Source organism: Pan paniscus, chromosome 8 (assembly GCF_029289425.2).
Source record: "Pan paniscus chromosome 8, NHGRI_mPanPan1-v2.0_pri, whole genome shotgun sequence".
In the NCBI taxonomy this organism is placed as follows: domain Eukaryota; kingdom Metazoa; phylum Chordata; class Mammalia; order Primates; family Hominidae; genus Pan; species Pan paniscus.
Window position 1 is genome coordinate 82,401,076 of NC_073257.2, and position 24,098 is coordinate 82,425,173.

General features: G+C 47.0%; 1 protein-coding gene across 1 annotated transcript in view; it reads right to left on the reverse strand.

Moving 5' to 3' along the window:
- Positions 1-258: 258 nt before the first annotated feature.
- The window catches only part of NPFFR1 (neuropeptide FF receptor 1), a 36,805-nt gene continuing 12,965 nt past the window's right edge, over positions 259-24,098 (reverse strand). Inside the window, exons 2-4 of the mRNA XM_034930747.3 lie at positions 18,973-19,287; positions 13,549-13,648; positions 259-8,746 (exon numbers count right to left, since the gene is read on the reverse strand). Coding sequence (XP_034786638.1) covers positions 7,876-8,746; positions 13,549-13,648; positions 18,973-19,287 — 1,286 coding nt within the window. The 3' untranslated portion in view covers positions 259-7,875. The remainder of the gene's footprint in view (positions 8,747-13,548; positions 13,649-18,972; positions 19,288-24,098) is intronic.

A 24,098-nucleotide genomic window follows, 5' to 3' on the forward strand; every position in this document is an offset into this window, starting at 1 on the left:
GGTCTGCCATCCACAAAGCCTAAAATGTTGTTTTGCTGTCAACACTTAGGAGCTATGGGGCTCTCAGTAATATGCCTTCGCCTCCATGCAACTTAATTACCCATCCGCAAAATGGAAATACTGCAGTTATGTTAGTGGTCACATAGCCTACTCTCTACCTTTTTGGAAAGGATTGCTATTTTGCCTGAAAACTTCATTCACAGTGAGGAAGCAAAAGGGAAAAACTACTAATGCAATGGAGAGTAAAAAGTAAACAACTCTTTCATAATGAGTTTATTTTCCATAATTTATAGCATAGGTAACAGAATCATTTTGCAAAGACACAGACTAGAGAAGAATAAAAGAGGCAATTATGATCATTAGAGGTGGCTTCGGAGGACCACGAGACAGCACTATGGACAAACAAAATGCACTACACAACATACTCCTCCTGGGGGGCAGTCAAAACACAGAAATGTAGATCACTCAGTCACTGAAACAGATTGACTTGGCTGTTCTAACTTCCACACCGAAAGGAAGACAGGGTGGTGATGGGGGGAGAGTGATTACTCCTCAAACAGAGAGTGATTTAACACCACCACTGGCTATGTGACAGATAAACTAATTTGCCCAAATCACTAAGCTTGGGTTTTTCCACCCACATTAATTTGGTTGCTTGCACATGACAACAGCATCATTTATTGGTGACAGGATTCAAAGACCTAGGCATTGCAGCTAGCAGGAGAACACAAACAACTCAAGGCAGGACGCTACAGCCAGTTCAGCAGCTTTTGCTCCTTCAGTGACCACAGTGCAGGGGAGCCCGTGGCTGCTTTGAGGGCTTGATGTGGTATTGAGTCAAACTAAATTTAAACCTTTTACCTAAACTGCTGGTATTCCTTCTATCCCAAATCTTTGGAAGCCATTGAAAGTGATGCAAATGTGTCTCATGGCCAAAACAGCAGCCTGGAGCCTGTGGCTGGCTGGTTTTATTTTTAGGATTATGGGAGACCTCCATCAAGCCTCTTTCTTTTACTCTGAACCTCAGTTTCCCAGATGTAGGAAGGAGAGACCACAGCAGCTTGGGGAATGGCAAAAACCTGGGCTTTGTGGTCAGATAGACTAAGGTTTGAGTCTCACCTTCAGGACCTCCTGGTTATATAACCTCCAGTAAGTTACTTTACTTCTCTGAGCCTTGCTTTTCCAATCTATTGTATGGGAATAATAATAAATACCTGCTTAGTTAATTACTTCATTCATTCAACAGACATTTATTGAGTGCCTCCTATGCACCAGGCAATATCCTACCTGAATCCACAAAGGTAAGTGAAATAGACATAGTTCCTGTCCTCATGGAGCTTATGGTCCACTGTGAGAAATAAATAACAGACACAAAGTACGTAGTATTATGCCTAGCGTTTTTTTTGTTTTGTTTTGTTTTGTTTTTTTTGAGATGGAGTCTCACTCTGTTGCCCAGGATAGAGTACAGTGGCGCTATCTTGGCTTACTGCAAACTCCGCCTCCCAGGTTCAAGCAATTCCCCTCCCTCAGCCTCCCAAGTAGCTGGGATTACAGGTGCCTGCCATCATGCTTGGCTAATTTTTGTATTTTTAATAGAGATGGGGTTTCACCATGTTGGCCAGGCTGGTCTCGAACTCCTGACCTCAAGTGATCGACCCACCTCGGCCTCCCAAAGTGCTGGGATTACAGGCATGAGCCCCCATGCCTGGCCTATGCCTAGCTTTTAATAGACACTGAATACATGTTTTGAGTTAACCAGAAGTTTAATTATTGAAATTCAATAGCATTTTGATATCTACTAATTCCTTTTTCAGTTATCCCACTCCTCCCTTAGAACCTGTGTACATGATGCTCTCTCTGTCTGCGTTTGTTTCTTCCCCAGCTAGTCACATGGCTCCCTCTCTCACTTCATATCTGTACTCAAACATCACCTCCTCGCAGAGGCCATTCCTATCCATCTGTTCAAATAGCCCTCCTACTTCTATCACACTATATACTCTTACCTTGCTTTAGACCCATTCTTAATGGATTTAAAAATCATTGGTGGAGCATGGTGGCTCGCGCCTGTAATCCCAGCACTTTGGGAGGCCGAGGCGGGCGGATCATCTGAGGTCAGGAGTTCAAGACCAGCCTGGCCAACATGGTAAAATCCCATCTCTATTAAAAATACAAAAATTAGCTGGGTGTGGTGGCAGATGCCTGTAATCCCAGCTACTCAGGAGGCTGAGGCAGGAGAATCGCTTGAACCCAGGAGGCAAAGGTTGCAGTGAGCCAAAATCGCGTCATTGCACTCCAGCCTGGGCAACAAAAGCAAGACTCTGTCTCAAAAAAAAAAAAAAAAATTATATTCACAAAAAAATCCCTTAGAGTTAGGGCAAATTTTTGTGCTAAAGTCTCTACAATAAAATATTATTATTATTATTATTATTTGAGATGGAATCTCACTGTCACCTAGGCTGGAGTGCAGTGGCGCCATCTTGGCTCACTGAAACCTCTGCCTCCCAGGTTCAAGTGATTCTCCTGCCTCAGTCTCCCAAGTAGCTGGGATTACAGGCGCACATCACCACACCTGGCTAATTTTTGTGTTTTTGGTAGAGATGGGGTTTCATCACGTTGACCAGGCTGGTCTCGAACTCCTGACCTCAGGTGATCTGCCCACCTTGGCCTCCCAAAGTGCTGGGATTACAGGTGTGAGCCACCGCACCCAGCCAAAATCATGTTTTTAAAAGAAAGATTTGAAGATACTTTACAATAAAAGATATAAGAATGCAGTAAGCACACAAAAAGATGCCCAGCATCACTAGTCATCAGGGAAATTTTCTTTTCTTCTTTCTTTCTTTCTTTTTTTTTTTTTTTTTTTTTTGAGACAGTCTTGCTCTGTCACCCAGGTTGGAGTGCAGTGGCGCAATTTTGGCTCACTGCGTCCTCTGCCTCCTAGGTTCAAGTGATTCTCGTGTCTCAGCCTCCGAAGTAGCTGGGACTACAGGTGTGTGCCACCACGCCTGGCTAATTTTTGTGTTTTTAGTAGAGATGGGGTTTCCCCATATTGGCCAGGCTGGTCTTGAACTCCTGACCTCGGGTGATCTATGCACCTCAGCCTCCCAAAGTGCTGGGATTACAGACGTGAGCCACCACACCTGGCCTGGAAATTTTCAAAAGGCTAATACTGCTAAGTGTTGGCCAGGATGTAGAACAACTGGAACATTCATACACTGCTGATGGGAGTACAAAATGGTAGAGCGACTTTGGAAAGCACTTTGGCAGTTTCTTATACAGTTAAATTTTACACAGACCATGCAACCTACCAATCTCGATCCTAGGTATCTACCCAAGAAAAATGGAAAACATACATACACATACATATAAGGACTTGTACATTAATGTTTATGGCAACATTATTCATAATAGCCAAAAACTGGTGACAACCAAATGTCTATCAACTGATGAATGGGTAAACAAAATGTGATCTATTCATACAGTGGAATAGTACTCAGCAATCAAAAGGAAAAACTACTGATACATTCTACAGCATGAATGAATCTTGCAAACATCATTTTAAGTGAAAGAAACCAGACTCGGCTGCAAACTGTCTGATTCCATCTACATGACATTCTGAAATCAGATCATCGTTTTCTGGAATCAGGAGCGTGGGAAAGGACTGACTATAAATTAGCACAAGGAAACATTTTAGGATGATGAAAATATCTTCAGTGTGGTAGGGACATAACTATATACAACTGTTAAAACTCATCAAGCAGTACACTTAAGATGGGTGAATTTTTTCAGATTCAAGTTCTGCCTCAATAAAGCTGTTCCAAGAATGTTAAATATATTGAGAGATATATGCACAGAAAAGGACGCTATACTTGTCTCTTGCGGTAGGATTTTGGGTGCTTTTCATTTTCTTGTCTTTGCTTATTGAAATCTTGTAAAATTTCCACAATGATTATGTAGAGCTTTTGTAGAGAGAGAGAAAAACAACAATAAAATGCCATGATCATAAATAATTGGGTTATTCAACAAGGAATGTATTGTTCATTCAACATTGTTCATTGTAATGAAGCCCATTTAGACTGCCTCCTTCTCATCTATCTTTCATCAGTGACACTTCTGAGGGGTGAGCTGAGGAAACGGGTGCAAAAAGGTACAGAGCTTAATAGCAATCCTTTGTCCATCCAGCCCTGGGCTTGGCTCTCGCCTTGCTTTTTGGATGAATACACAGTATACTAATGATAGGGGGGCTCTCATCTTCCTTTGCCAACTTCGCCCTCCATTCCAATGCAGATCAGCTCATGCGTCCTCCAGGCCCCAAGAGAGACTCCTCAGCACAGGGCTGGGCAGACTGTGGTTTGTGGGGTCCAGGCCCGGCATCCGCCTCCAGCTCACATTGGTCTGTTGGGTGCTGCCTGGTCTTGGTAAAGTCAAGAGGCCATTCATCAGTGGAGAGCCACAATGAGGGTGACCACTCATGCCGCACATGGCAGGACAGGACACAGAGTCCCTCCAGGAGGCCCTCTGGGTGGGGATGCTCAGTGTCAACAGGCCTCTGGCCCTTTTCCCCCATCACGCATCCCGTTCATCTCCGAACTTGCCGCTTATGAAAGGGCAGTCACCTTAGGAAACCCAGCCAACCTGGAGGTGGAGGATGGCGTGTCAGGAATGGTCCACACCGCTTGCCCTTGGGTGCCTAGGCTGCACAAGGCCCCGTCAGGGTCCAGGTGTCAGAACATAGGAATCCAGTGAGGATAATAAATCTATAATTATAAAATAGCTTCATAAAAACATCTTGTAGAGGAAACATACAATTTTCTAGCCACTCTAGTCAGGAAGTAAAGCCCAGCAGAAGCCCAGAGCAGCTGGGGTGGGCACAGGGAAGTGAGACACATCACAGCTGTCCTGGAAGCCTCTGTTTTGTCAGCCATAAAGGGTAAGTTGGGAGAGACCCTGGTTCCCAACCTGGGGTCTCTGTCCTCAGGATTCACACAGGCACTATTGTCAGGAACTACTTCTAGCATCTAAAAACTCCATACATTATTCACAGTAGCCAAAAGATAGAAACAACCTAAGTGTCCCCTGATGGATGAATGAACAAAATGAGGACTATCTAGACAATGGGATATTATTCAGCTTTTAAAATGAAAGAAATTCTGACACATGCCACAACATGGATGAACCTTGAAGACATTATGCTAAGTGAAAGAAGCCAGTCAAAAAGGATAGTATTGTATGATTCCTCTTGTATAGAAGTACCTAGAGTGGCCAAATTCACAGACAGAAAGTAGAATAGTAGTTACCAGGGGCTAGGAGGAGAGGGGATGCGGTGATATTGTTTATAGATACAGAGTTGCAGTTTGGGATAATAAAAAATTCTGAAAATAGATAGTGGTAATGGTTACACGACAATGTGAATATATTTAATTCCAGTCCGGTACACTTAAAAATGGCCAAAATGGTAAATTCTGTATTATTTATATTTTACCACATCCACAAAGAAACGAACTCCCCGCATACCCACAATGTCTCACTGCTTCATTAAAGCATTGTCATGCCTGTTATCACTCAGCTCTGAATGGGCAGGTATAGCCTCTGATTGATTTTTTAGAAGAAACAAAAATAACAGCAAAATATGTTAGTTGTGACCTTCAGCGAGAGCTGAAGGAGTTTTTTGGGCAGTTATAACCTTTCAAAGCATGACATCTTTTGGGGGAAGACAAAGGGGCTGTGATGGAAAGGTTGGCTTGAGTGAGTACTTTGGTATCCCTACCCGCCCCCAGCCTCAAATGCTGATTTTGTACTTGGGGAGGCTATGCTAAAGGAGAAACACACCCCAGAGGAGACACCAGGTGGTGTCTTCAGACAATTCCCACCCAGCCATAGGGATAGGCATTTTGGGTTTGAGACGGCCCTTTCTCTGGCTTACTTTTAGAGCCTGGAGTCAGACTTCTTCACAACAAATAGCCCAGAACCAGCTGGGAACTCTCTGGCCCATGTGACACATGACACTGATACAGTACCAGAAATGCATGGCACCAGCTAATACCACTGAGGGGCAGGATGGCATACTCTCTCTCACCCCCAGAACCAGGACAAGGTCATGATGGCTCTTGGCAGCCTGCTCAGCACCAGGGCAAGAACAACTCAGGCTGGACATTACGAGAGTAAACACAATAGATTTCTTTCCCAGACCAAGAGCTTGGGCACCAGGAGTGGGCATTCTGGTTCACTGTTAGGCAAAAAACCTTTGGGGAAATTACCAGCTCTCCCGTCATCCCCACCTTCCTTGAAAGGCAGCATGCAGGGTGGGAAGAACAATCAGAAGACAAATTTTAATCTAAATCCTGCCCCTCTGTGGCCCTGGAAACTTGGCCCCTTTGAGCTTCAGTCACTTTGTGAAATGACAATAACATTCAATCTCCTTCAACCTCATTACTATGGATTAAATGAGACGGTGTCTGGGGACATGCCTGGAGAATGTATTGTACAACTGCTTAGGAATTTTCTTCTGCCCCTAAACCTGGAACTTAGAGTGGAGCAAACAGTAAACAGTCACTGTGTGTCGGTTAAGGGAACAGAGCCTCAGAGCCCCGACCCCTGGAAACGTTTCTTTTTTGTTTACTAAATTTCTAGCAACACCGTGTTTTCTACAGAGGTGGGGGGAATGTCCAGTTAAGTGCAAGATGAAGGGGCCTGTGAAAGGACCCTCCAAGGCAATCCCATGTGCTCCCGTCTCCTGGAAAGAAGCCACATTTCTTCAAGTTGATGCAGGGGTGTTGGGGGAAAGCCAGAGTAAACAGGGCTCTCCTGGTACCTCCTTAGAGTACACAAGTCATTTGTGCTGGGGAAGAGTTTAGTGTGTGTCCTTCAGGAGTCTCCAAATGGCACTCCGGCTGCAGCTTCAGTTGACCAACTTCTCCCTCCCAGGAAGCAGGGAGGAGAGAGACCTTGGGCAAGGCTTTGTACCTGCAGCCCCAGTGAGCAGATGTGTTTCCCAATGTGGAAAATGCATACCGTGCTTCCCCTTCCTCGTTGTCTATGAGTACGTAAAAGGACACCTCCTGTGGCCCTGCAGCATTACAATGTCTGTGGCATTGTAAGTTCTTCCCTTGGTCTGGGAGTCCCTCCTCTGTTCTCTAAGCTCAGACCCAGAGGGCAAGACCTAGAGTGCCCTGCAACTGAGGCAGCCTCCCCAAGGCTCGTTCTGAAGCTGCCGTCCTCTGAGGACGATGGCTTCTTGGAACTTCTTGGAACAAACAAGACAAACCAACACATTAGAGCCGGCAGCGGGGGCACACCATGTTCTTCTAGAAAAGGATCAAGGGGAGTGGCTTCAGTAACGGAACATGAGGGACTCCCTCACATGGACACAAACCATCAAGGGACAGGCTGGCTTTGCTTTTCGCTTCTTCCTAGCTGCCTAATTAGGACTTACTCAGTTCACAGTGTTCTACCTCACCGGGCCCTCTTGGAGCCAGCTGGAGATGATAAAAACCACACAGGTATTGGAGTCAGATAGCTTCACATGCCATTTCCACCTGAGAAATTTGGGCGAGTCACATCTCCTCTCCAGGCCTCAGTTTTTGCATCTGTAGAAGGAAGAGAAGAAAACCTATCTCCAAAGCGTTGTGACAATTCAGTGAGATGATGTTTGTCAAGCCCACCACACAGGGCAAATTGGTTCCTTCCCGTCCCCCGCATTTGCCTCTACTGAGGGTGAAGGCAGCAGAGAAGACATCACCAGCAGCTGCCCACCACTGCCTGGCTCTGGAGAGGGAGGGACCACGCATCCTCACCTAACCACACCAGGCCGCTATCGCCCGCATGTATCTCGTGTCCAATCGGGGCCCTGAGGCAGCGTCCCGCCCTCCCTGGACCCCCTCAGATATCCCAGGCTGGAATGGTGAGGGGCAGGTGGGAGCAGCCAGGCCCTTCCCTGGGCAAGCCGTGGTGAGCCACCCGTCCATTCCGCAGCGGGAGGCGGCCGGGCCTGGGGGCCCCACTGCTAGGGCCCGACTCAGAGGGCAGCCCGGAGTCGCTGGGCCGCACCACCACGAAGACCCGCCTGTGCAGAAGCCCGCCGGGCCGCTCGGAGTAGGCCTCCTTGTGGCCCCCCCACGGGCGCGGGCAGAGGCGGGCGCGGAAGGCGGCCTGGAAGCCGCGGCGGAAGTTCTCGTTGAAGTAGCCGTAGATGATGGGGTTGGCGCTGCTGTTGAAGAAGGCCAGCCAGTGCGCGAAGGGGAAGGCGTAGACGGTGACCAGGTGCAGCTGCGACGCGCTGAGCTGTCCGTAGTCGATGAGCAGCAGCAGCGCCCAGAGCGGCAGCCAGGACAGCGTGAAAAACAGCGCCACCATGACCAGCATGTGCACCACGCGCGCTCTGCGCCGCGATGCTCGCCGGTCCGCAGCCTCCTCGCCCCCGGGGGCCGGGCCCGGGGCCTGGCAGAGCTTGCGCGCGATGCGGGCGTACATGACCACGATGAGCGCCAGCGGCGCCAGGTAGATGTGCGAGAAGAGCACAGTGGTGTAGACCCTGCGCATGCCCTTCTCGGGCCAGGCCTCCCAGCAGGAGTAGAGCGGGTAGGAGCGGTTGCGGGCGTCCACCATGAAGTGGTGCTCCTCACGGGTGACGGTCAGCGTGACGGCCGAGGGACACATGATAAGCAGCGCCAGGGCCCAGATGACGGCGATGGTGACGAGCGCCTTCCGCAGGGTCAGCTTCTCGCGGAAAGGGTGCACGATGCAGCGGAACCTGCCGCGGGGAGAGAGAGAGGCGGGATCTGGGTGGGTCCTAGGGCCCCTGCGAGGGAACGGCGGGTGGGATGCGGGCACCTGACCTTCATCATCGCATCTAGGGCGGCGTCGAAGAACAGCTCAGACCTGAATTGGCTGAGTAGTCAAAGAACAAAGGCAGCTACAGGATTTATGAGAAGGGAGGAGGAAACCGCAGATCGTGTGGGAATAATGAATCCTGTGTGCACTTTTGCACTTTTCTCCTTTTTTTTTTTTTTTTCCTGAGACAGGGTCTCCTTCTGTCGCCCAGTCTGGAGTGCAGTGGCGCGATTACGGCTCCCTGCAGTCTCCACCTCCCCGGCTCAAGTGATCCTCTCCTCCCACCTCAGCCTCCTGAGTAGCTGGAACCACAGGAATGCGCTGCCACGCCGGCTAATTTCTTTCAATTTTTGGAGAGATGAGGTCTCACTGTGTTGCCCAGGCTAGTCTCAAAGTCTTGGGCTCAAGCTATCCTCCGGCCTCGGCCTCCCGAATTTCTGGGATTATAGATATAAGCCTCCTTGCCGGGCCATTTGTGTACTTTTGGGGGTCAACTGATTAGCTGGCAGCTAGCAGAGCGATCAGAGTGCGCAGTCTGTCCTTGACAAGGACGATTAGGTGCGTCAAATAACACAGTTTCTGTTTATGGATTCTCCAGAAAACCTCAGGAGGTCAGATGTAGAGCCTACATGTCAGGCTGTCCCTATGTCATCTTGGCCATAGTATCAGTATCTCTACAATGCAAGGACAAGTCTGCACCATTTATTTCCTCATGAGGACAACTCAGCATCTGTTATTACACCCTTTATTATTTTTTAAAGGTGAGGCCTTTAAGATAGTTACTACACTGTTGATTTACAGACAAGGAAACTGGGACTCGAGTGTTAAGCAGTTGGCTCAAGTTCACATAGCAAGTTGCAAGGACCAGTCTTGAACCCAGATTTGTCTTGCTTCATATGCCATATAAACCAGTAGCTGTAAACCCTCCATGTGCATGAGACTCTCCTGAAGCATTTCAACAACAAAGACAAAACCCGTGCCTATTTTTTCAGGCCAAGGATTCCAACCTAATTAGTCTAGAAAGTGGTTTTAGCATTATTTGTTATTTGTTGTTTTTGTTTTTAAAGCTCCTGGGGTCAGGTGCCATGGTTCATGCTTATAATCCCAGCATTTTGGGAGGCCAAGGCAGGAGGATCACTTGAACCCAGGAGTTGGAGACCAGCTTGGGAAACATGGTGAAACCCCATCTCTACCAAAAAAATTAACCAGATGAGGGGATGCTTGCCTATTCTTCCAGCTACACAGGAGGCTGAGGCAGGATAATCACTTGAGTCCAGGAGTGTAGGGAAAAGAAAGAGAAATCAGACTGTTATTGTGTCTGTGTAGAAAGGGAAGACATAAGAGACTCCATTTTGAAAAAGACTTGTACTTTAAACAATTGCTTTGCTGAGATGTTGTTAATTTGTAGCTTTGCCCCAGCCACTTTGCCCCAGCCATTTTGACCCAACCTGGAGCTCACAAAAACATGTGTTGTATGAAATCAAGGTTTAAGGGATCTAGGGCTGTGCAGGACATGCCTTGTTAACAAAATGTTTACAAACAGTATACTTGGTAAAAGTCATCGCCATTCTCTAGTCTCAATAAACCAGGGGCACAATGCACTGCGGAAAGCCGCGGGGACCTCTGCCCTTGAAAGCAGGGTATTGTCCAAAGTTTCTCCCCATATGATAGTCTGAAATATGGCCTCATGGGATGAGAAAGACCTGACCATCCCCCAGCCCGACACCTGTAAAGGGTCTGTGCTGAGGTGGATTAGTAAAAGAGGAAAGCCTCTTGCAGTTGAGATAGAGGAAGGCCACTGTCTCCTGCCTGCCCCTGGGAACTGAATGTCTCAGTATAAAACCCTATTGTACATTTGTTCAGTTCTGAGATGAGAGAAAAACCACCCTATGGTGGGAGGTGAGACATGTTTGCAGCAGTGCTGCCTTGTTATTCTTTACTCCACTGAGATATTTGGGTGGAGAGAAACATAAATCTGGCTTACGTGCACGTCCAGTCACAGTACCTTCCCTTGAACTTAATTATGACATAGATTCTATTGCTTACAGGTTTGTTACTGACCTTCTCCTTATTATCACCCTGCCCTCCTACTACATTCCTTTCTGCTGAAATAATGAAAATAATAATAAATAAAAACTGAGGGAACTCAGAGACCGGTGCCGGCGCAGGTCCTTGGTATGCAGAGCACCGGTCACCTGGGCCCACTGTTGTTTCTCTATACTTTGTCTCTGTGTCTTATTTCTCTTTCTCAGTCTCTCATCCCACCCGACTTGAAATACCCACAGGTGTGGAGGGGCAGGCCACCCCTTCACAGGAGGTTGAGGCTGAGACTGCAGTGAGCCATGATCAGACCACTGCACTCCAGCCAAGGCAATAGAGCAAGACCTTGTCTCCAAAAAAAAAAAAAAGCTCCTGGAGAAGTCTACTGTGCAACCAGAGTTGAAAACAGCTGCTGTAGGGGGAGGTAAAAACCTCCCCCTGCAGCATGGTTCAAAGATGATTGCTCAACTGCAAGCTCTTTGAGGGCAGATGCCTTGACTTTTCATCTCAGTATTCCTAGGGTGTGATTAGATAAATGCATGAATGACCAGAGGGGAAGTTACTCAAAATACTTTCTGAGGCGAAGTTTCCTCATCTGTAAAATGAAGCCCATAGTATGACCTACTCTGTTGGGTAGTTGTGAAGATTAAGTGAGATGACACTGACCACACTTCTTGAGACATTTCAAATGCTTAATAGTGAGGAAAAAGGAGGGGCTCCTATTCCCCAGAATGGCTTCCGTCATCTACTGATGCCAGAAAATAGAAACCTGAAGAATGTCCAGTCAATCTTACTTGTTTAATGGAGGGGAAAGCTTGCCCAGTGGGGGTCTTATGGTCACATGGCTGTTTGGAGTCAGAGCCTGCCCTGGAACATAGGTCTAGAGCTGACTCTCAGTCAAGTGTCCTTTCCACTTCACTACACTGTGTCCTGCCCTCCTGCCAACCCAGTTTTTGGCCTGATAGCCTGACCTTTTACCTCTCCCACAGCCTGACTCAGGCCTTGTTATCTCAACCTATATGACTTTGACCTACTGGCTTCATACTTCACATACTCAAGAAAGCTCCAGAGAATAGTGGCTTATGTCAGCACTTTGGGAGGCTGAGGAGGGTGGATCACTTGAGGCCAGGAGTTCGAGACCAGCCTGGCCAACATGGTGAAACCCTTCTCTACTAAAAAGACAAAAATTAGCCATGCATGGTGGTGCGCACCTGTAATCCCAGCTACTCCGGGGACTGAGGCACGAGAATGGCTTGAACCCGGGAGGCAGAGGTTGCAGTCAGCCAAGATCGACATGGCCCTCCAGCCTGGGTGACAGAGCAAGACTCTGTCCCCCCCTCAAAAAAAAAAGAAAGAAAGAAAAAGAAATTTCCAGAGAATAAATAATTCTTAAAGCCTGTAGTACTGGCTATGAATGCAATAGCAGTAAATGGCTGGAGGAGAATCTTGGGGTAATCTGGGCAGGCTTCCTCGATGAGGTGGGACTTGAAGAATACTGCAAACACCACTGGGAGAAGTTGTACACTCTCATTTCCTTCAACAATGATAACAAAACAAAGGTCGATGAAGGGAAGGGACTTCTCCTGATCACCCAGCTAGTTAGTGGCCTTGTGGAGAGTAGAACCCACTTCATTACTCCAGCTGCCTACTTCACTGAGTTACAAAAAACTGGGCTTGAGGTGGAGAGAGGATCTGAACACTAGATTCCACAAAGGGCAGGGCTAAGATATGCCTGTGCTGGGGAGAGAACAAGGAGGAGGGGATGGGTGTGCAGAAGAAACAACATACTATTAGCAACTGATATTTGGACTCTATGCCAAGAACTGTGCATAAGCTTTTACAAGCAGGAGCTCACTGAAGCCTCCCAACCATCCTGTAGGGTAGCTACCATTTTACAGATGAGACTACAAGGGCTCAGAGTAGTTAGGTGGCCACCCAACATGACACACCAAGGCAGGAGTGAGCAAATCTCCAGCTGATCTGTCTGCCCACCTTTCCCTGGGGTGAAGCACCCAGAGTGTGCCCTTCCACTGCTAACAATGCTGTAGGGGAGGAGCACTCATGTAGTGCAATATGGAGGCCTCCTGGGTTCAGTGCTTTATTGATTGCAAGCCTCCTTCTCCCTGGCTCTGCTCCATACCTTTGGCCACATGATAGATTTATACTTACCAGGGAATCTGATGGAATATGAGGCTGAGAGACCAGAAGGGGTGAACGTGGGGATTGAGTACAGCCTGGGCTGCCGGGAACCAGCAAGGAGCCAGTGGGGACAGAATAAGGAGCAGGGAGAAACCATTCCTCCCCAGCCATACCGTGACCCACCCATAAGCTGGCCCCCTTAGCTCTGGCTCACCTGGCTCAGACTTAGAGGTGGCAGAATTCCTGCTGCTCAGGAAATGAGGACTGCTCTTGAGCTCCTCACAGGCCCCAGGAATCCCAACAAAAGCCAACCAAGGCTACCTTCAGGCCTTCCAGAAGGGGGTGGTATTGTCCTCATCAGGTTCCCCAAGTTTAGGGAGAGGGCAGCTGGGCCCACAGCCCTTCTCCTTGTGGCTCAGGATTTAGCCCCACTTACCATGGTGCAGCCCCAGCCTTCCAGCCAACCCAGCATTAGAGGCAGTGGCTCCTCTTAATGCCAGGCCCTAGTTGGCTCAGGCATAATCCAGCCAGGAAACCTCTCACCTTTCCACAGCAATGGCCACCAGCGTGAAAACGGAAGCCGACACAGACATGCCCTGCACCAAGCCGCTCATCTTGCATGTGGCATTGTCGAAGGGCCACCCTGCAATGACAGAGGCCCCCACAGAGTGAGAGATGCCCACACATCAAGAGCCAGAGACTGCAAGCCCTCCAAGCCAGGTCCCCTCTGAGCTTGGATCTTTCCCCCATGACCTGCTAGGGGTTATCTGGTCTCTGCTTGCAGACTTTCAGAAATGAGGAACCAACCAGCCCATAAAACCATGGACAGTTCTCACTACAGTCATTTATACAGTGCATTGGTTCTAGGACCCCCAAGTATTCCAAAATCCACACATAATCAAGTCCTGCAGTCAGCCTTGCAGAACCTGTGTATAGAAAAAGGCAGCCCTCTGTATATACATGGTGATATGGTTTGGCTGTATCCCCACCCACATCTCATCTTGAATTGTAGCTCCCATAATCCCCACGAGTCATGGGAAGGACCCATGGGAGGTAACTGAATCATGGGAGTGGTTTCCTCCATGCTATTCTTGTGATGGTGAGTAAGTTCTCATCACGAGATCTGATGGTTTTATATGGGGCTTCTCCCTTCACTCAGTTCTCATTCTTCTCTCTCCTGCTGACTTGTGAAGAAGGATGTGCTTCCCCTTCCACCATGATTGTAAGTTTCCTGAGGCCTTCCCATCCCTGCAGAACTGTAAGTCAAACCTCTTTCCTCTATAAATTACCCAGTCTCAAGTATGTCCTTATAGCAGCATGAGAATGGCCTAATATACACGGGTTTTGCTGTGTTTTTAATCTGCATTTAGTTGAAAAAAACCCTCATATAAATGGACCCATGCAGTTCAAACCCATGTTGTTCAAGGGTCAACAGTATTAGTGAGATTTTCTTTATGTTGACCAGTGATTTCTTTCCATGAGCTTTAGACCGTCCAGCCCTGCCTGGCTCTCTGCTCCCATAGCCCTGTCTCGGGTTCTAGGCCAGTGGTTCTCGACACTGGCTGCTCACGAGAATCATCTGGAGAGCTTTGCAAAGAACAAATGCTCAGACCCATGCCAGGCCAGTTACAATCAGAATCTCTAGTGACAGGACCCAGACATCAGTTGTTGTTTTGTTTTGTTTTGTTTTGTTTGAGATAGGGTCTTGCTCTGTCACTGAGGCTGGAGTACAATGGTGTGATCATGGTTCACTGCAGCCTCAACTTCCTGGCTCAAACGATTCTCCTGCCTCAGCCTCCTGAGTAGCTGGAACCACAGGCATGTGGTTTGCAAAAAGCAAAGTATAAAGACTATCTGTACTATATTACCCTTCATGTAAGAAAAAAGAGATTAAGAAAATATGTGGTTATTTTCTCATTGTACCAAAGAAATACAGAAAAGATAAATCAGAATAATGAGATTAGCTATCCATACAGAGAGAAGATAAGAACTTGGGTAGAAATAATGGATGAATGGGATAGGTGAGATAATGAGAGTGATGCCTCTCTGAGTATATCTTTGTATGGTTCTGACTTTTTAGAATCATGGCAATGAATCACTTACTCAAAATAAATAATTAACATCTATCAGGATGTGGTTGGGGAGGGGGGACCCAAAGTAAAATACAAACATTAACAAATAAGTCTAATTATATTACAAATGAATAATATTGTATTTAAATTGAATAATATTTACACTGAAGGTGTGAAGAAGGAACACACGAACTGGAGTAACTTTGCAAAACAGTATTTTGACTGTATACTATAACAGCAAAAAGAACTGTATACAAATTCTATACTGTCATTACTAAATTTGTATATTCTTGACAAAACTGAATAAACTGGATCTAATTATGGGAAAATATCAGGCAAACCCAAATCACAGAAGTATGTTAGCAATAATGAAACTACCTTATGTGTATACTAAGATTGAACAAATAAGTAAATATGTTGTAGATAAATACAGCTAGATTTCTCACTGTCTGAAAATGAAGTTACCATTAAGGAAGAGGGTCAAGTTAAAATGAATCTGTGACAGTGGGTTAGAATCAGAGGTATCAGTCTGAACTCATGTTAATACACACACAGATGGACAGATATAGAAATAAAGATATGTGTGTTAAATATTTCTGTTAGTATATGTATATTTCCTAGCTCTGTCCCTTGAGAGCACCTAGAAGCAATGACACCCCAATACCCATGAGCACACCTAGAACCCAGATCTTGGCTTCTAAATACTATTCTCAGCCAGGCGTAGTAATCCCAGCACTTTGGGAGGAAGAAGCAGGAGGATCGCTTGAGCCCAGGAATTCAAGACCAGCCTGGGTAATATAGTGAGACTGTGACTCTACAAAAACAAAAATTAAAAATAAAATTAGTCGTACATGGTGGCGCATTTCTGTAGTCCCAGCTACTGGGGAGGCTGAGGTGGGAAGATCTCTTGAGGCCAGGAGTTTGAGGTCACAGTGAGCTATGATCTCACCACCGCACTTCAGCCTTGGTGACAGAGCAAGACCGTGTCTTTTTAAAAAGCAACAACAACAACAAAAAAACCCCTGTGGAACTATACACTTAAAAAGGCAGATTTTAATGTATGTTAAATTATATCTTAACAAAAATATTTAAATGTAAAACATGCATACATTCACAGCATATTTTCTTTTTTCGCCCAGGCTGGAGTGCAGTGGCGTGATCTCGCTCATTGCAAGCTCTGCCTCCTGGGTTCACGCCATTCTCCTGCCTCACCCTCCCGAGTAGCTGGGACTACAGGCACCCACAACCACGCCTGGCTAATTTTTTGTATTTTTTAGTAGAGACGGGGTTTCACCGTTTTAGCCAGGATGGTCTCGATCTCCTGACCTTGTCATCCACCCGCCTTGGCCTCCCAAAGTGCTGGGATTACAGGTGTGAGCCACCGCGCCCGGCCATTCACAGCACATTTTCAAAGAATGCATACAAAAGACAGAAATATAACAGAATGGCTGCCTATGGGTCAGAGAAGAGATGTAGAGTGGAATAGGTATATAGAAGGAAACAAATAAACAAAAGAAGAGCTTTGCAACAGAGTGAAATCACATAGTGCCATGAACTGTAAACTGAATGAATGGTTCAACCTTCTGTATGTGAGTTAAAAAAAAACAAAACCAACACAAAACAAAACAAAAAGAAAGAAAGGAAGAAAAAGCTGGGCATGGTGCCTCACTCCTGTAATCCCAGCACTTTGGGAGGCTGAGGCGGGCAGATGGCTTGAACCTAGGAGTTTGAGACAAGCCTGGGTAACATGACAAAACTCCATCTCTACAAAAAATAGAAAAATTAGCCAGTGGTGGTGGTACATGCCTGTAGTCCCAGGACCTGGGCTCAGGGAGGTCGAGACTGCAGTAAGCCATGATCGTGCACTACACTCCAGCCTGGACGACAGAGTGAGACTGTCTCAAAAAAAAAGAGGCCAGTGCAGTGGTTCATGCCTGTAATCCCAGCACTTTGGGAGGCCGAGGCAGGCAGGTCACTTGAGATCAAGAGTTCAAAACCAGACTGGCTAACATGGTGAAACCCCATCTCTACTAAAAATACAAAAATTAGCTGGGTGTGGTGGCAGGAGCCTGTAATCCTAGCCACTCGGGAGGCTGAGGCAGGAGTATCACTTCAACCTGGGAGGCGGAGGTTGCAGTGAGCCGAGATCCCAGCACTGCATTCCAGCCCGGGTGACAGTGAGACTCCAAAAAAAAAAAAAGAAAGAAAGAAAGAAAGAAAAAATAGTGAAGCTGTGTGAAGTTTTATTTAATTGCAGAAGATTCTATTAGAAATAACATAAATACAAATCAAAATAAATTGTAGTACATCCATACAATGGAATTCTAAGCAGTTGGTGAAAATAGTGAGAAACTTTTATTTATTAATATGGGATAACAACATGTAAGTTTATTTTAATGAATCTTTTTTACAGCATACATGGTATATTTTTAAGTGGGGTGTGGTAGGAAGTAAAAGTACGGGACTGGCTGTTTGGAACCTTAGCATGTCCTTAATTTGCTTGCACTTGCATAAAATAGTGTTTGAAAGAGACACAAGAAACTGGCAACACTGGTTGCCTCCCAGGAGGGAGAGGAGCTGGGAGGCCAGAGGACAGGGGCGGAAGGGAGATTTTTCACTGGAGAATTTTGGTAGTTTTTGACTATTGAACCATCTGAATGTTTTATGTATTCAAACAATATTTTAAATATGAGTGTATGAAAAAGATGGGGAGACGCCACCTTAACCAGCTAGTGACCTCATTATATCACTGTTGACTGGTATGCATGTATTTATGTGTATGCATGTGTGCATCTCTGCACATGTGTGCCTGAGTACACGTGTGTGTGTCTATGTGTTGGAAAGGAGAGGAATGCAGTTTATGTTCAGCATTGGCAAAGGAAGCTGGGACTCAGCAGTGGGTAATGTTCCACCATACAAAGCCGGTACTGTGGAGGGGAGCTGACTCTGCACTGGCTCCACATCCTGGGTCCTAGAACCTACAGAAACGTGGGCTGTGGCTCCCTCTGCCCCGAGTCAGTGAAGTCACTCTGAATAGGGCTGTCCAGGCTCTGGATCCTGAGGACCAGTGAGCTGCTGGGAGCTCTGAGCTCAGAATCTGCAGGCTCAGACCTCTAGGGGTCTCCATATCTCTGAAAACCAGTCCCTCACCTGGAGTCTCAGGTTGGTGGAAACTTGATTCTAAAACAAGAAAGGCCAGTCGCATGAGAGAGTAGAGAGTAGATGGCGCTGTTCTGACATCTGCAGGATGCACCGGCAGGAATTTAGAGGTCAAGTGGTCCACTGAGTGGCCGGCCAGTCCCTGCTTAGACACTCCAAGGGACAGAGAGCTCATTACTTACAGGCAGGACTCTCTTCTGTGCCCTGCTCAATTTCCAGCTCAAATGAGTGGAGTTTTTGTTCCCGATTCAGAGGAAACCTGCCTCCCTTCCACTTCTCCCCACTGGCTCTAATTCTGCCCATGGGAGCTCCGTGAGAGAGTGGGACTGAATGGTATAATACAATAATTAGAAGTATGGGTGTGAGAATGTTGACCTTGACACCTATTAGCTGTGTAACTACAGACCAGTTTCTTAACCACTCCGAGCATGTTTCCTCTTCCATAAAATGGGGAGGACCATAAACTCTACTTCACTGGATTGTTGTGAGGATGAATTAAGATAATGCATGAAAAGTAACACCATGCCAGGCACAAAGAAAACAGGAAATTCATTAAATCTCTTATTTCTAGTCTAACTCTTCAGCCCCAAGACTGTCTTGAGAGTTCGAGACCATGGCATGGCCAAGAGGCCAGCCCAGCAATGATATCTGTCTTCTAAGCTTTGATTTCCAGCCTTATCTGAGAAGTTGAAGTGGGGGGTAGGGGACACTCCTGCTGCCAACTGCCCGCACTCACCAGTGATGAGGTTGTCCACAAGGGTGGTGGGCATGCAGAAGATGCCCACCAGCAGGTCACTGACGGCCAGGTTGAGGATGAACATGTTGGTGACGGTACGCATGTGCCGGTTCTTGAGCACGATGAAACAGACCAGGGTGTTGCCCACCATGCAGAGCAGGAAGATGAGCGCATAGGCCACAATGAACATGGCCGCCACAGGGGAGGTGTGCTGATAGTAGGAGGAGAAGGTGAGGTTTGCAGCCGGGGTGGCCTCAGTGTTAGTCCCATTCTGACTTAGGGGCCAACTGCTGTTGGGAGGCTGGGAGGGCTCCCCTAGGACCAAAGGAATATATTGGTCAGGACCTCAGACAAAGAAGAGATTACTGATTTCTCACCACTAATGAGACCCTCTGTGTGCCAAACCTTAACCATGCCCTGGTCCCCCAAGCATGTCCCCAGCTCCAGTTGCAACTTGATGCACTGATCCAAGACTTTCAGCCTACAACCACTCAAACCCTGGTCTTGTACTTCATGCCCTGTCTTGCCCATAACTCATTCTCCAATGTTGGTTATTCTTTATTAACTCCCCCATCCCATTTAAGTTCCAACTTTCTTGGCCCTGCTGTGTGCCCAGAGGCTAACCTCTAAGTTCTGCATTGCCCTGGTTCCCTTGTCTTCTGGCTTCTAGCTGGGTTCAGCCAATGCCAGGCCCTGAAGGAGATGGGAGGGCAGGAGCAGAGAGAGAGGTCAGGGTGTTTGTCTTCTGATTCCCTTCCTGCCTGGCCCAATTCTTTCAGCAGCTGTTTTTCCCTATAGCCACAGCCTGCTCCTATTGGGTGAGTCCCCTTTCATGGCTCTAGCCCTCGCCTGACTACAGTAACACTCTTCCCTCTCCTTGCACTCAATGGTAACAGCTTCCTGTGGTTGTGAGTCCCTGGGTGCTTCACCGTTTCTGGCTGGTTCTCTTAACCCTCCCTTCTTCCATTAAACTCTATTCAGTTAAACCCTTTCTGAGTGCACCATTTGTTTTCTGCTGGGACCCAATTATTATACCCTCAAACTCTTTGATGTCGTTCCCCTTCATCTCCTCCATGGAACTTTAGTTGAGAAAGGCAAGAAGGCAGTAGAGAAAGGGAGAATGAAGGGGAACTGTGAACCAGGGCTAAGGAGAAGAGGCACGTCACATTCAGTAGAACATCCAAAGCAGAGGCTCCTGCTCAACCTTTGCCTCCTCCCATCCCATGATCAGCTGTTCTGCCTGCATAGCATTTAACACAACACTTCCACATCTATTATTTTATTTAGCTCTCTGAGCCATCCCATGATGTAAGTCATTAGGTATTAGCCTCATTTGTTTTCTTTTGTATTTTTTTAAACCCTCATTGAATTACCCTAAGGTGTTAGCTTCATTTGAAATGGAGGTCAGAGAGGTTCCATGACTTGCTCAAGGTCCTCCAATGATGCTGCAGCACAGCTGGCCCTGCTCTGTGTGTCTGTGAATTAGGACCAGGCTTTGGTGTGTGTTTCCCCAGGCTTGCTTCGAAGGGAAGGCTCAGTGTCCAACCACAGCTCTTCTGGGAAGTCATTAGTTGGGGTGACTCATGATATTGTGTCATAAACTCTCCTCCTGAGGCCTGTTCCAGGGGATGAAGAGTCCCTGTGGAATCTTTCTGTTACACCCAGAACTCAGCCACTGGCCTGGAGGCTCAATGGAGGCTGGGGGCCTGGAGGTTAGAGACCCTCAGAGGAGCAGGGCCAGCGAGCTGGCATCATCAGGGCTGCAGGGACCAGCAGGGGGCACTGCGGTGAGTGTTGGGATGGGGCAGAGGGACTGCGGCGGGAGGCGGACAAGCTGCAAACTTCCTGTGCCCGATGAGAGATGATACTCCCAGGTTTAGGCCTTCCAAGGACTTCCAACTGTACTCAAACATCTTTATTTTAATATGGCACATGTCAAACATGTAGAAGAGAGAATATTGTAATAAACATATACAAGAGTATAAAGTTTAATGAGCTGTTATTAGAGGGAATCATATAAAGAACCCCCATGTATACATCATCTGCTTTCAACAGTTATCAACTCGAGGCCTGGAGTTGTTTCATCCATATCCCCACTTCTCTTTGGATTATTTTGAAGTAAATACCAGACATTACTTCCTTTCATCCATAAATGTTTCAGTTTGTACCTTTAAAAAATAAGGACTCAAAAAAACAACATGAAAAAATGTGGTTTCCATCATTATCAAACCTAACAAAATTAACAATTATGTCATTATATCATTAAATAGCCAGCATCCAGCAAAATTTCCTGATTGTTTCATAATTTTTTAAATAGTTGGTTTGTTTGAGTGTGGATCCGAGCAAGATTTCTGTTTCTATTACCTATTATTATGTTGTGAACCACCCCAAAATTTAATGGTACAGCACTGTGGCTTGGCAATCTGAGTAGTTCTTCTTCTGGTCTCTCTTGGATCTCTCATGCAGCTGAGCTGCTGTAGTTATCTGCTGGCTCAGCTGGGGCTGGGAGGTCCAAGGTGTCCCTCACATGGCTGGTGATTAGTGCTGGCCATTGGCTGGGATGTCTCAGTTCTCCACTTAGCCTCTCATCCTCCAGGAAGCTAGTGTGGGCTTCTTCAGACAACAGTGGTCTCAGGGTTCCAAGAGAGCAAGAAAAGAAGCTACAAGCTTCTTAAGTCCAAGACTCTGGAATTTTCACATCACATCTGTCACATTTTATTGGCCAAAGTAAGTCACAAGGGATGCCCAGTTTCAAGTCAGTGGATACATAGTTTCTCCTCTTGATAGGAAGAAAAGCAATATAGCATTGCAGAAGAGGTGTGGACATGGAAGTGTGATTCATTAAGGTCCATTATGATAAAGTCTACCATCATCCCCATATTGCATTTGGTTGACATGATGCTGAAGTCTCTTTTAGTTCACAGGTCCCCAGTATGTCTCTTTTCCCTTCTGCAGTATGTTTGTCATATGGACTGAGTGGTTGGTCTGTAGCACTTCTGCAGGCTGGATTTTTCTGATTGCTCCCTCATGATGTCATTTTACATGTTCTGCTCTCTGTCCCCTGTATTACCTGTTCTTGGTAGTCAGATCTAGAGTCTTGATCAGATTTTGTCCAGTGGCCTTTCTCTTTGTGGTGCTGGCTCAATCAGGGGGCTCAGGTGATGTGCCTCTGCCTCCTGGGCTCAACCAATCCTCCTGCCTCAGCCTCCTGAGTAGCTGAGACTACAGCCGTGCACCACCAAGCTGGGTTAATTTAAGGTTATTTTGTAGAGATGAGGTCTCACTATGTTGCCCAGGCTGGTCTTGAACTCTTAAGCTCAAGCAATCCTCCTGTCTTGGCCTCCCAAAGTGCTGAGATTACAGGCATGAGCCACTGTGCCATCAGCTTTTAACATAATATTTTCAGCAGACACTAAGGATTATTGCCTAGACTCCCCACTGCATTTTTTCTTTTTTTGAGACGGAGTCTCATTCTGTTGCCCAGACTGGAGTGCAATGGCTTCGATCTTGGCTCACTGCAACCTCCCCAGTAGCTGGGATTACAGGTGCATGCCACCACACCCAGCTAATTTTGTATTTTTAGTAAAGACGGTGTTTCACCATGTTGGCCAGGCTAGTCTCAAACTCCTGACCACAGGTGATCCATCTGCCTCAGCCTCGCAACCCTCATTGCATTTTAAATACAATCCACGCTCCTTACCAAGGCCTCCAAAACACTTCATGGCGTGATCCCTGTTGACATCTCTCTGACCTCACCCAGTGCCACTCTCCCCTTTGCCCATTATGCTCTGGTCACTTTGCCATCTGTTTAGCTCCTCACGCACTCCTGCTTCTTCCAACCCCAGGGCCTTTGCTCGTCCCTTCCTTTGGCTCTCAGCATAAATATTGTCTTCCCATAGCATCTGGTTTATGTTCATCAATCTGTCAATAGTTTGTGTGTTTCTAGGTTGATTGTCTTTTTCCCCATGCTTGACAGCACCTGCAAAGCAAGAATCTTCCCTGTCTTGTTGGTGGCAGTGTCCTCAGTGTCTTGTCAGTGCCTGCCCAAAGTAAATGGTTCAATAAACAGCTAATAGTTATGGAATAAATAAATATCTGTAGGAAGGAAAAAAAGAAAGGAAGGTGGATCCTGATATCAGGTGAGAGGGTCCTGCTGCAGGCAGGCAGTGCTGATGTTGGAAGGCCTTCTCCAGACCCCTCCAGAAAGAACCCCCATGCGAGGCGTCACTCATCCCAGCACCTGTTGGGAGACTTGCTTACCCCTGCCGAGCCTCAAAATTAGCTCTGAATCATCTCTCATGACTGGGGGAATCTGTGGGTGTGGATGGGCAGAGGAAACTGCCAGAACCTTTCAGGCTAGACTCCAGTCCATTTCCCCCACTACCCTTCACTTGGCCCTCAAGTAAGCTCATCTTCCGAAGTCTGTCCTGAGAAGTACCTGGGAGTGACCCTGCCCATTGGTAGAGCCTCAGCCGAGCCTGGGCATCATTTCTAGACATGGCCCAGATTCCAGCACTGCACGTGAATCCTTTCTGGAGGAGGAAAAACTCCTTCCCATTCCTGGCAATTCCACTGGACTGGAGGCAGGCAGGCCTCCCACCCCATCTGGGCTGCATGCTAGCAGCCAGAGACCTCATTGACATCTTGGATTTGTCCTCCTTGGGATCTTCTAGGTGCCCTCGTAATTACAGCCTGTGAAATTTTCATTCTTGAACCCAGTGAAGCCATTCCTTTACTGGAAGAGCTTCCCCATCTCAGGGTGTAATATTGGTTGATCTCCGGGGTACCCAAGAGAGATCAGGGTGTGTGGTTCTCAAAGTGGGATCCCAACCAGCAGTGTCAGCATCACCTGGAACTCATTAGAAACAGAAATTCTTGGGCCACAACCCTGGGCTTGGGAACCAGAAACCCTTGGGACTGGGGCCCAGCTATCTCTGTTTTACATTTTGAAGCATCCTTCAGATAATTCCAATGCACACTTGTGGTTTGAGAACCACAGAATTAAAAGCCTTGAACCAAAGACACCTCGAGTGGATACACAGAGTCTGGGAAGTCCCAGCCCTTCTTCCTGCCTCCTTACCTCTGTGCAAACTCAGCATTCTCATATTTAAAATAGAAACACAGGC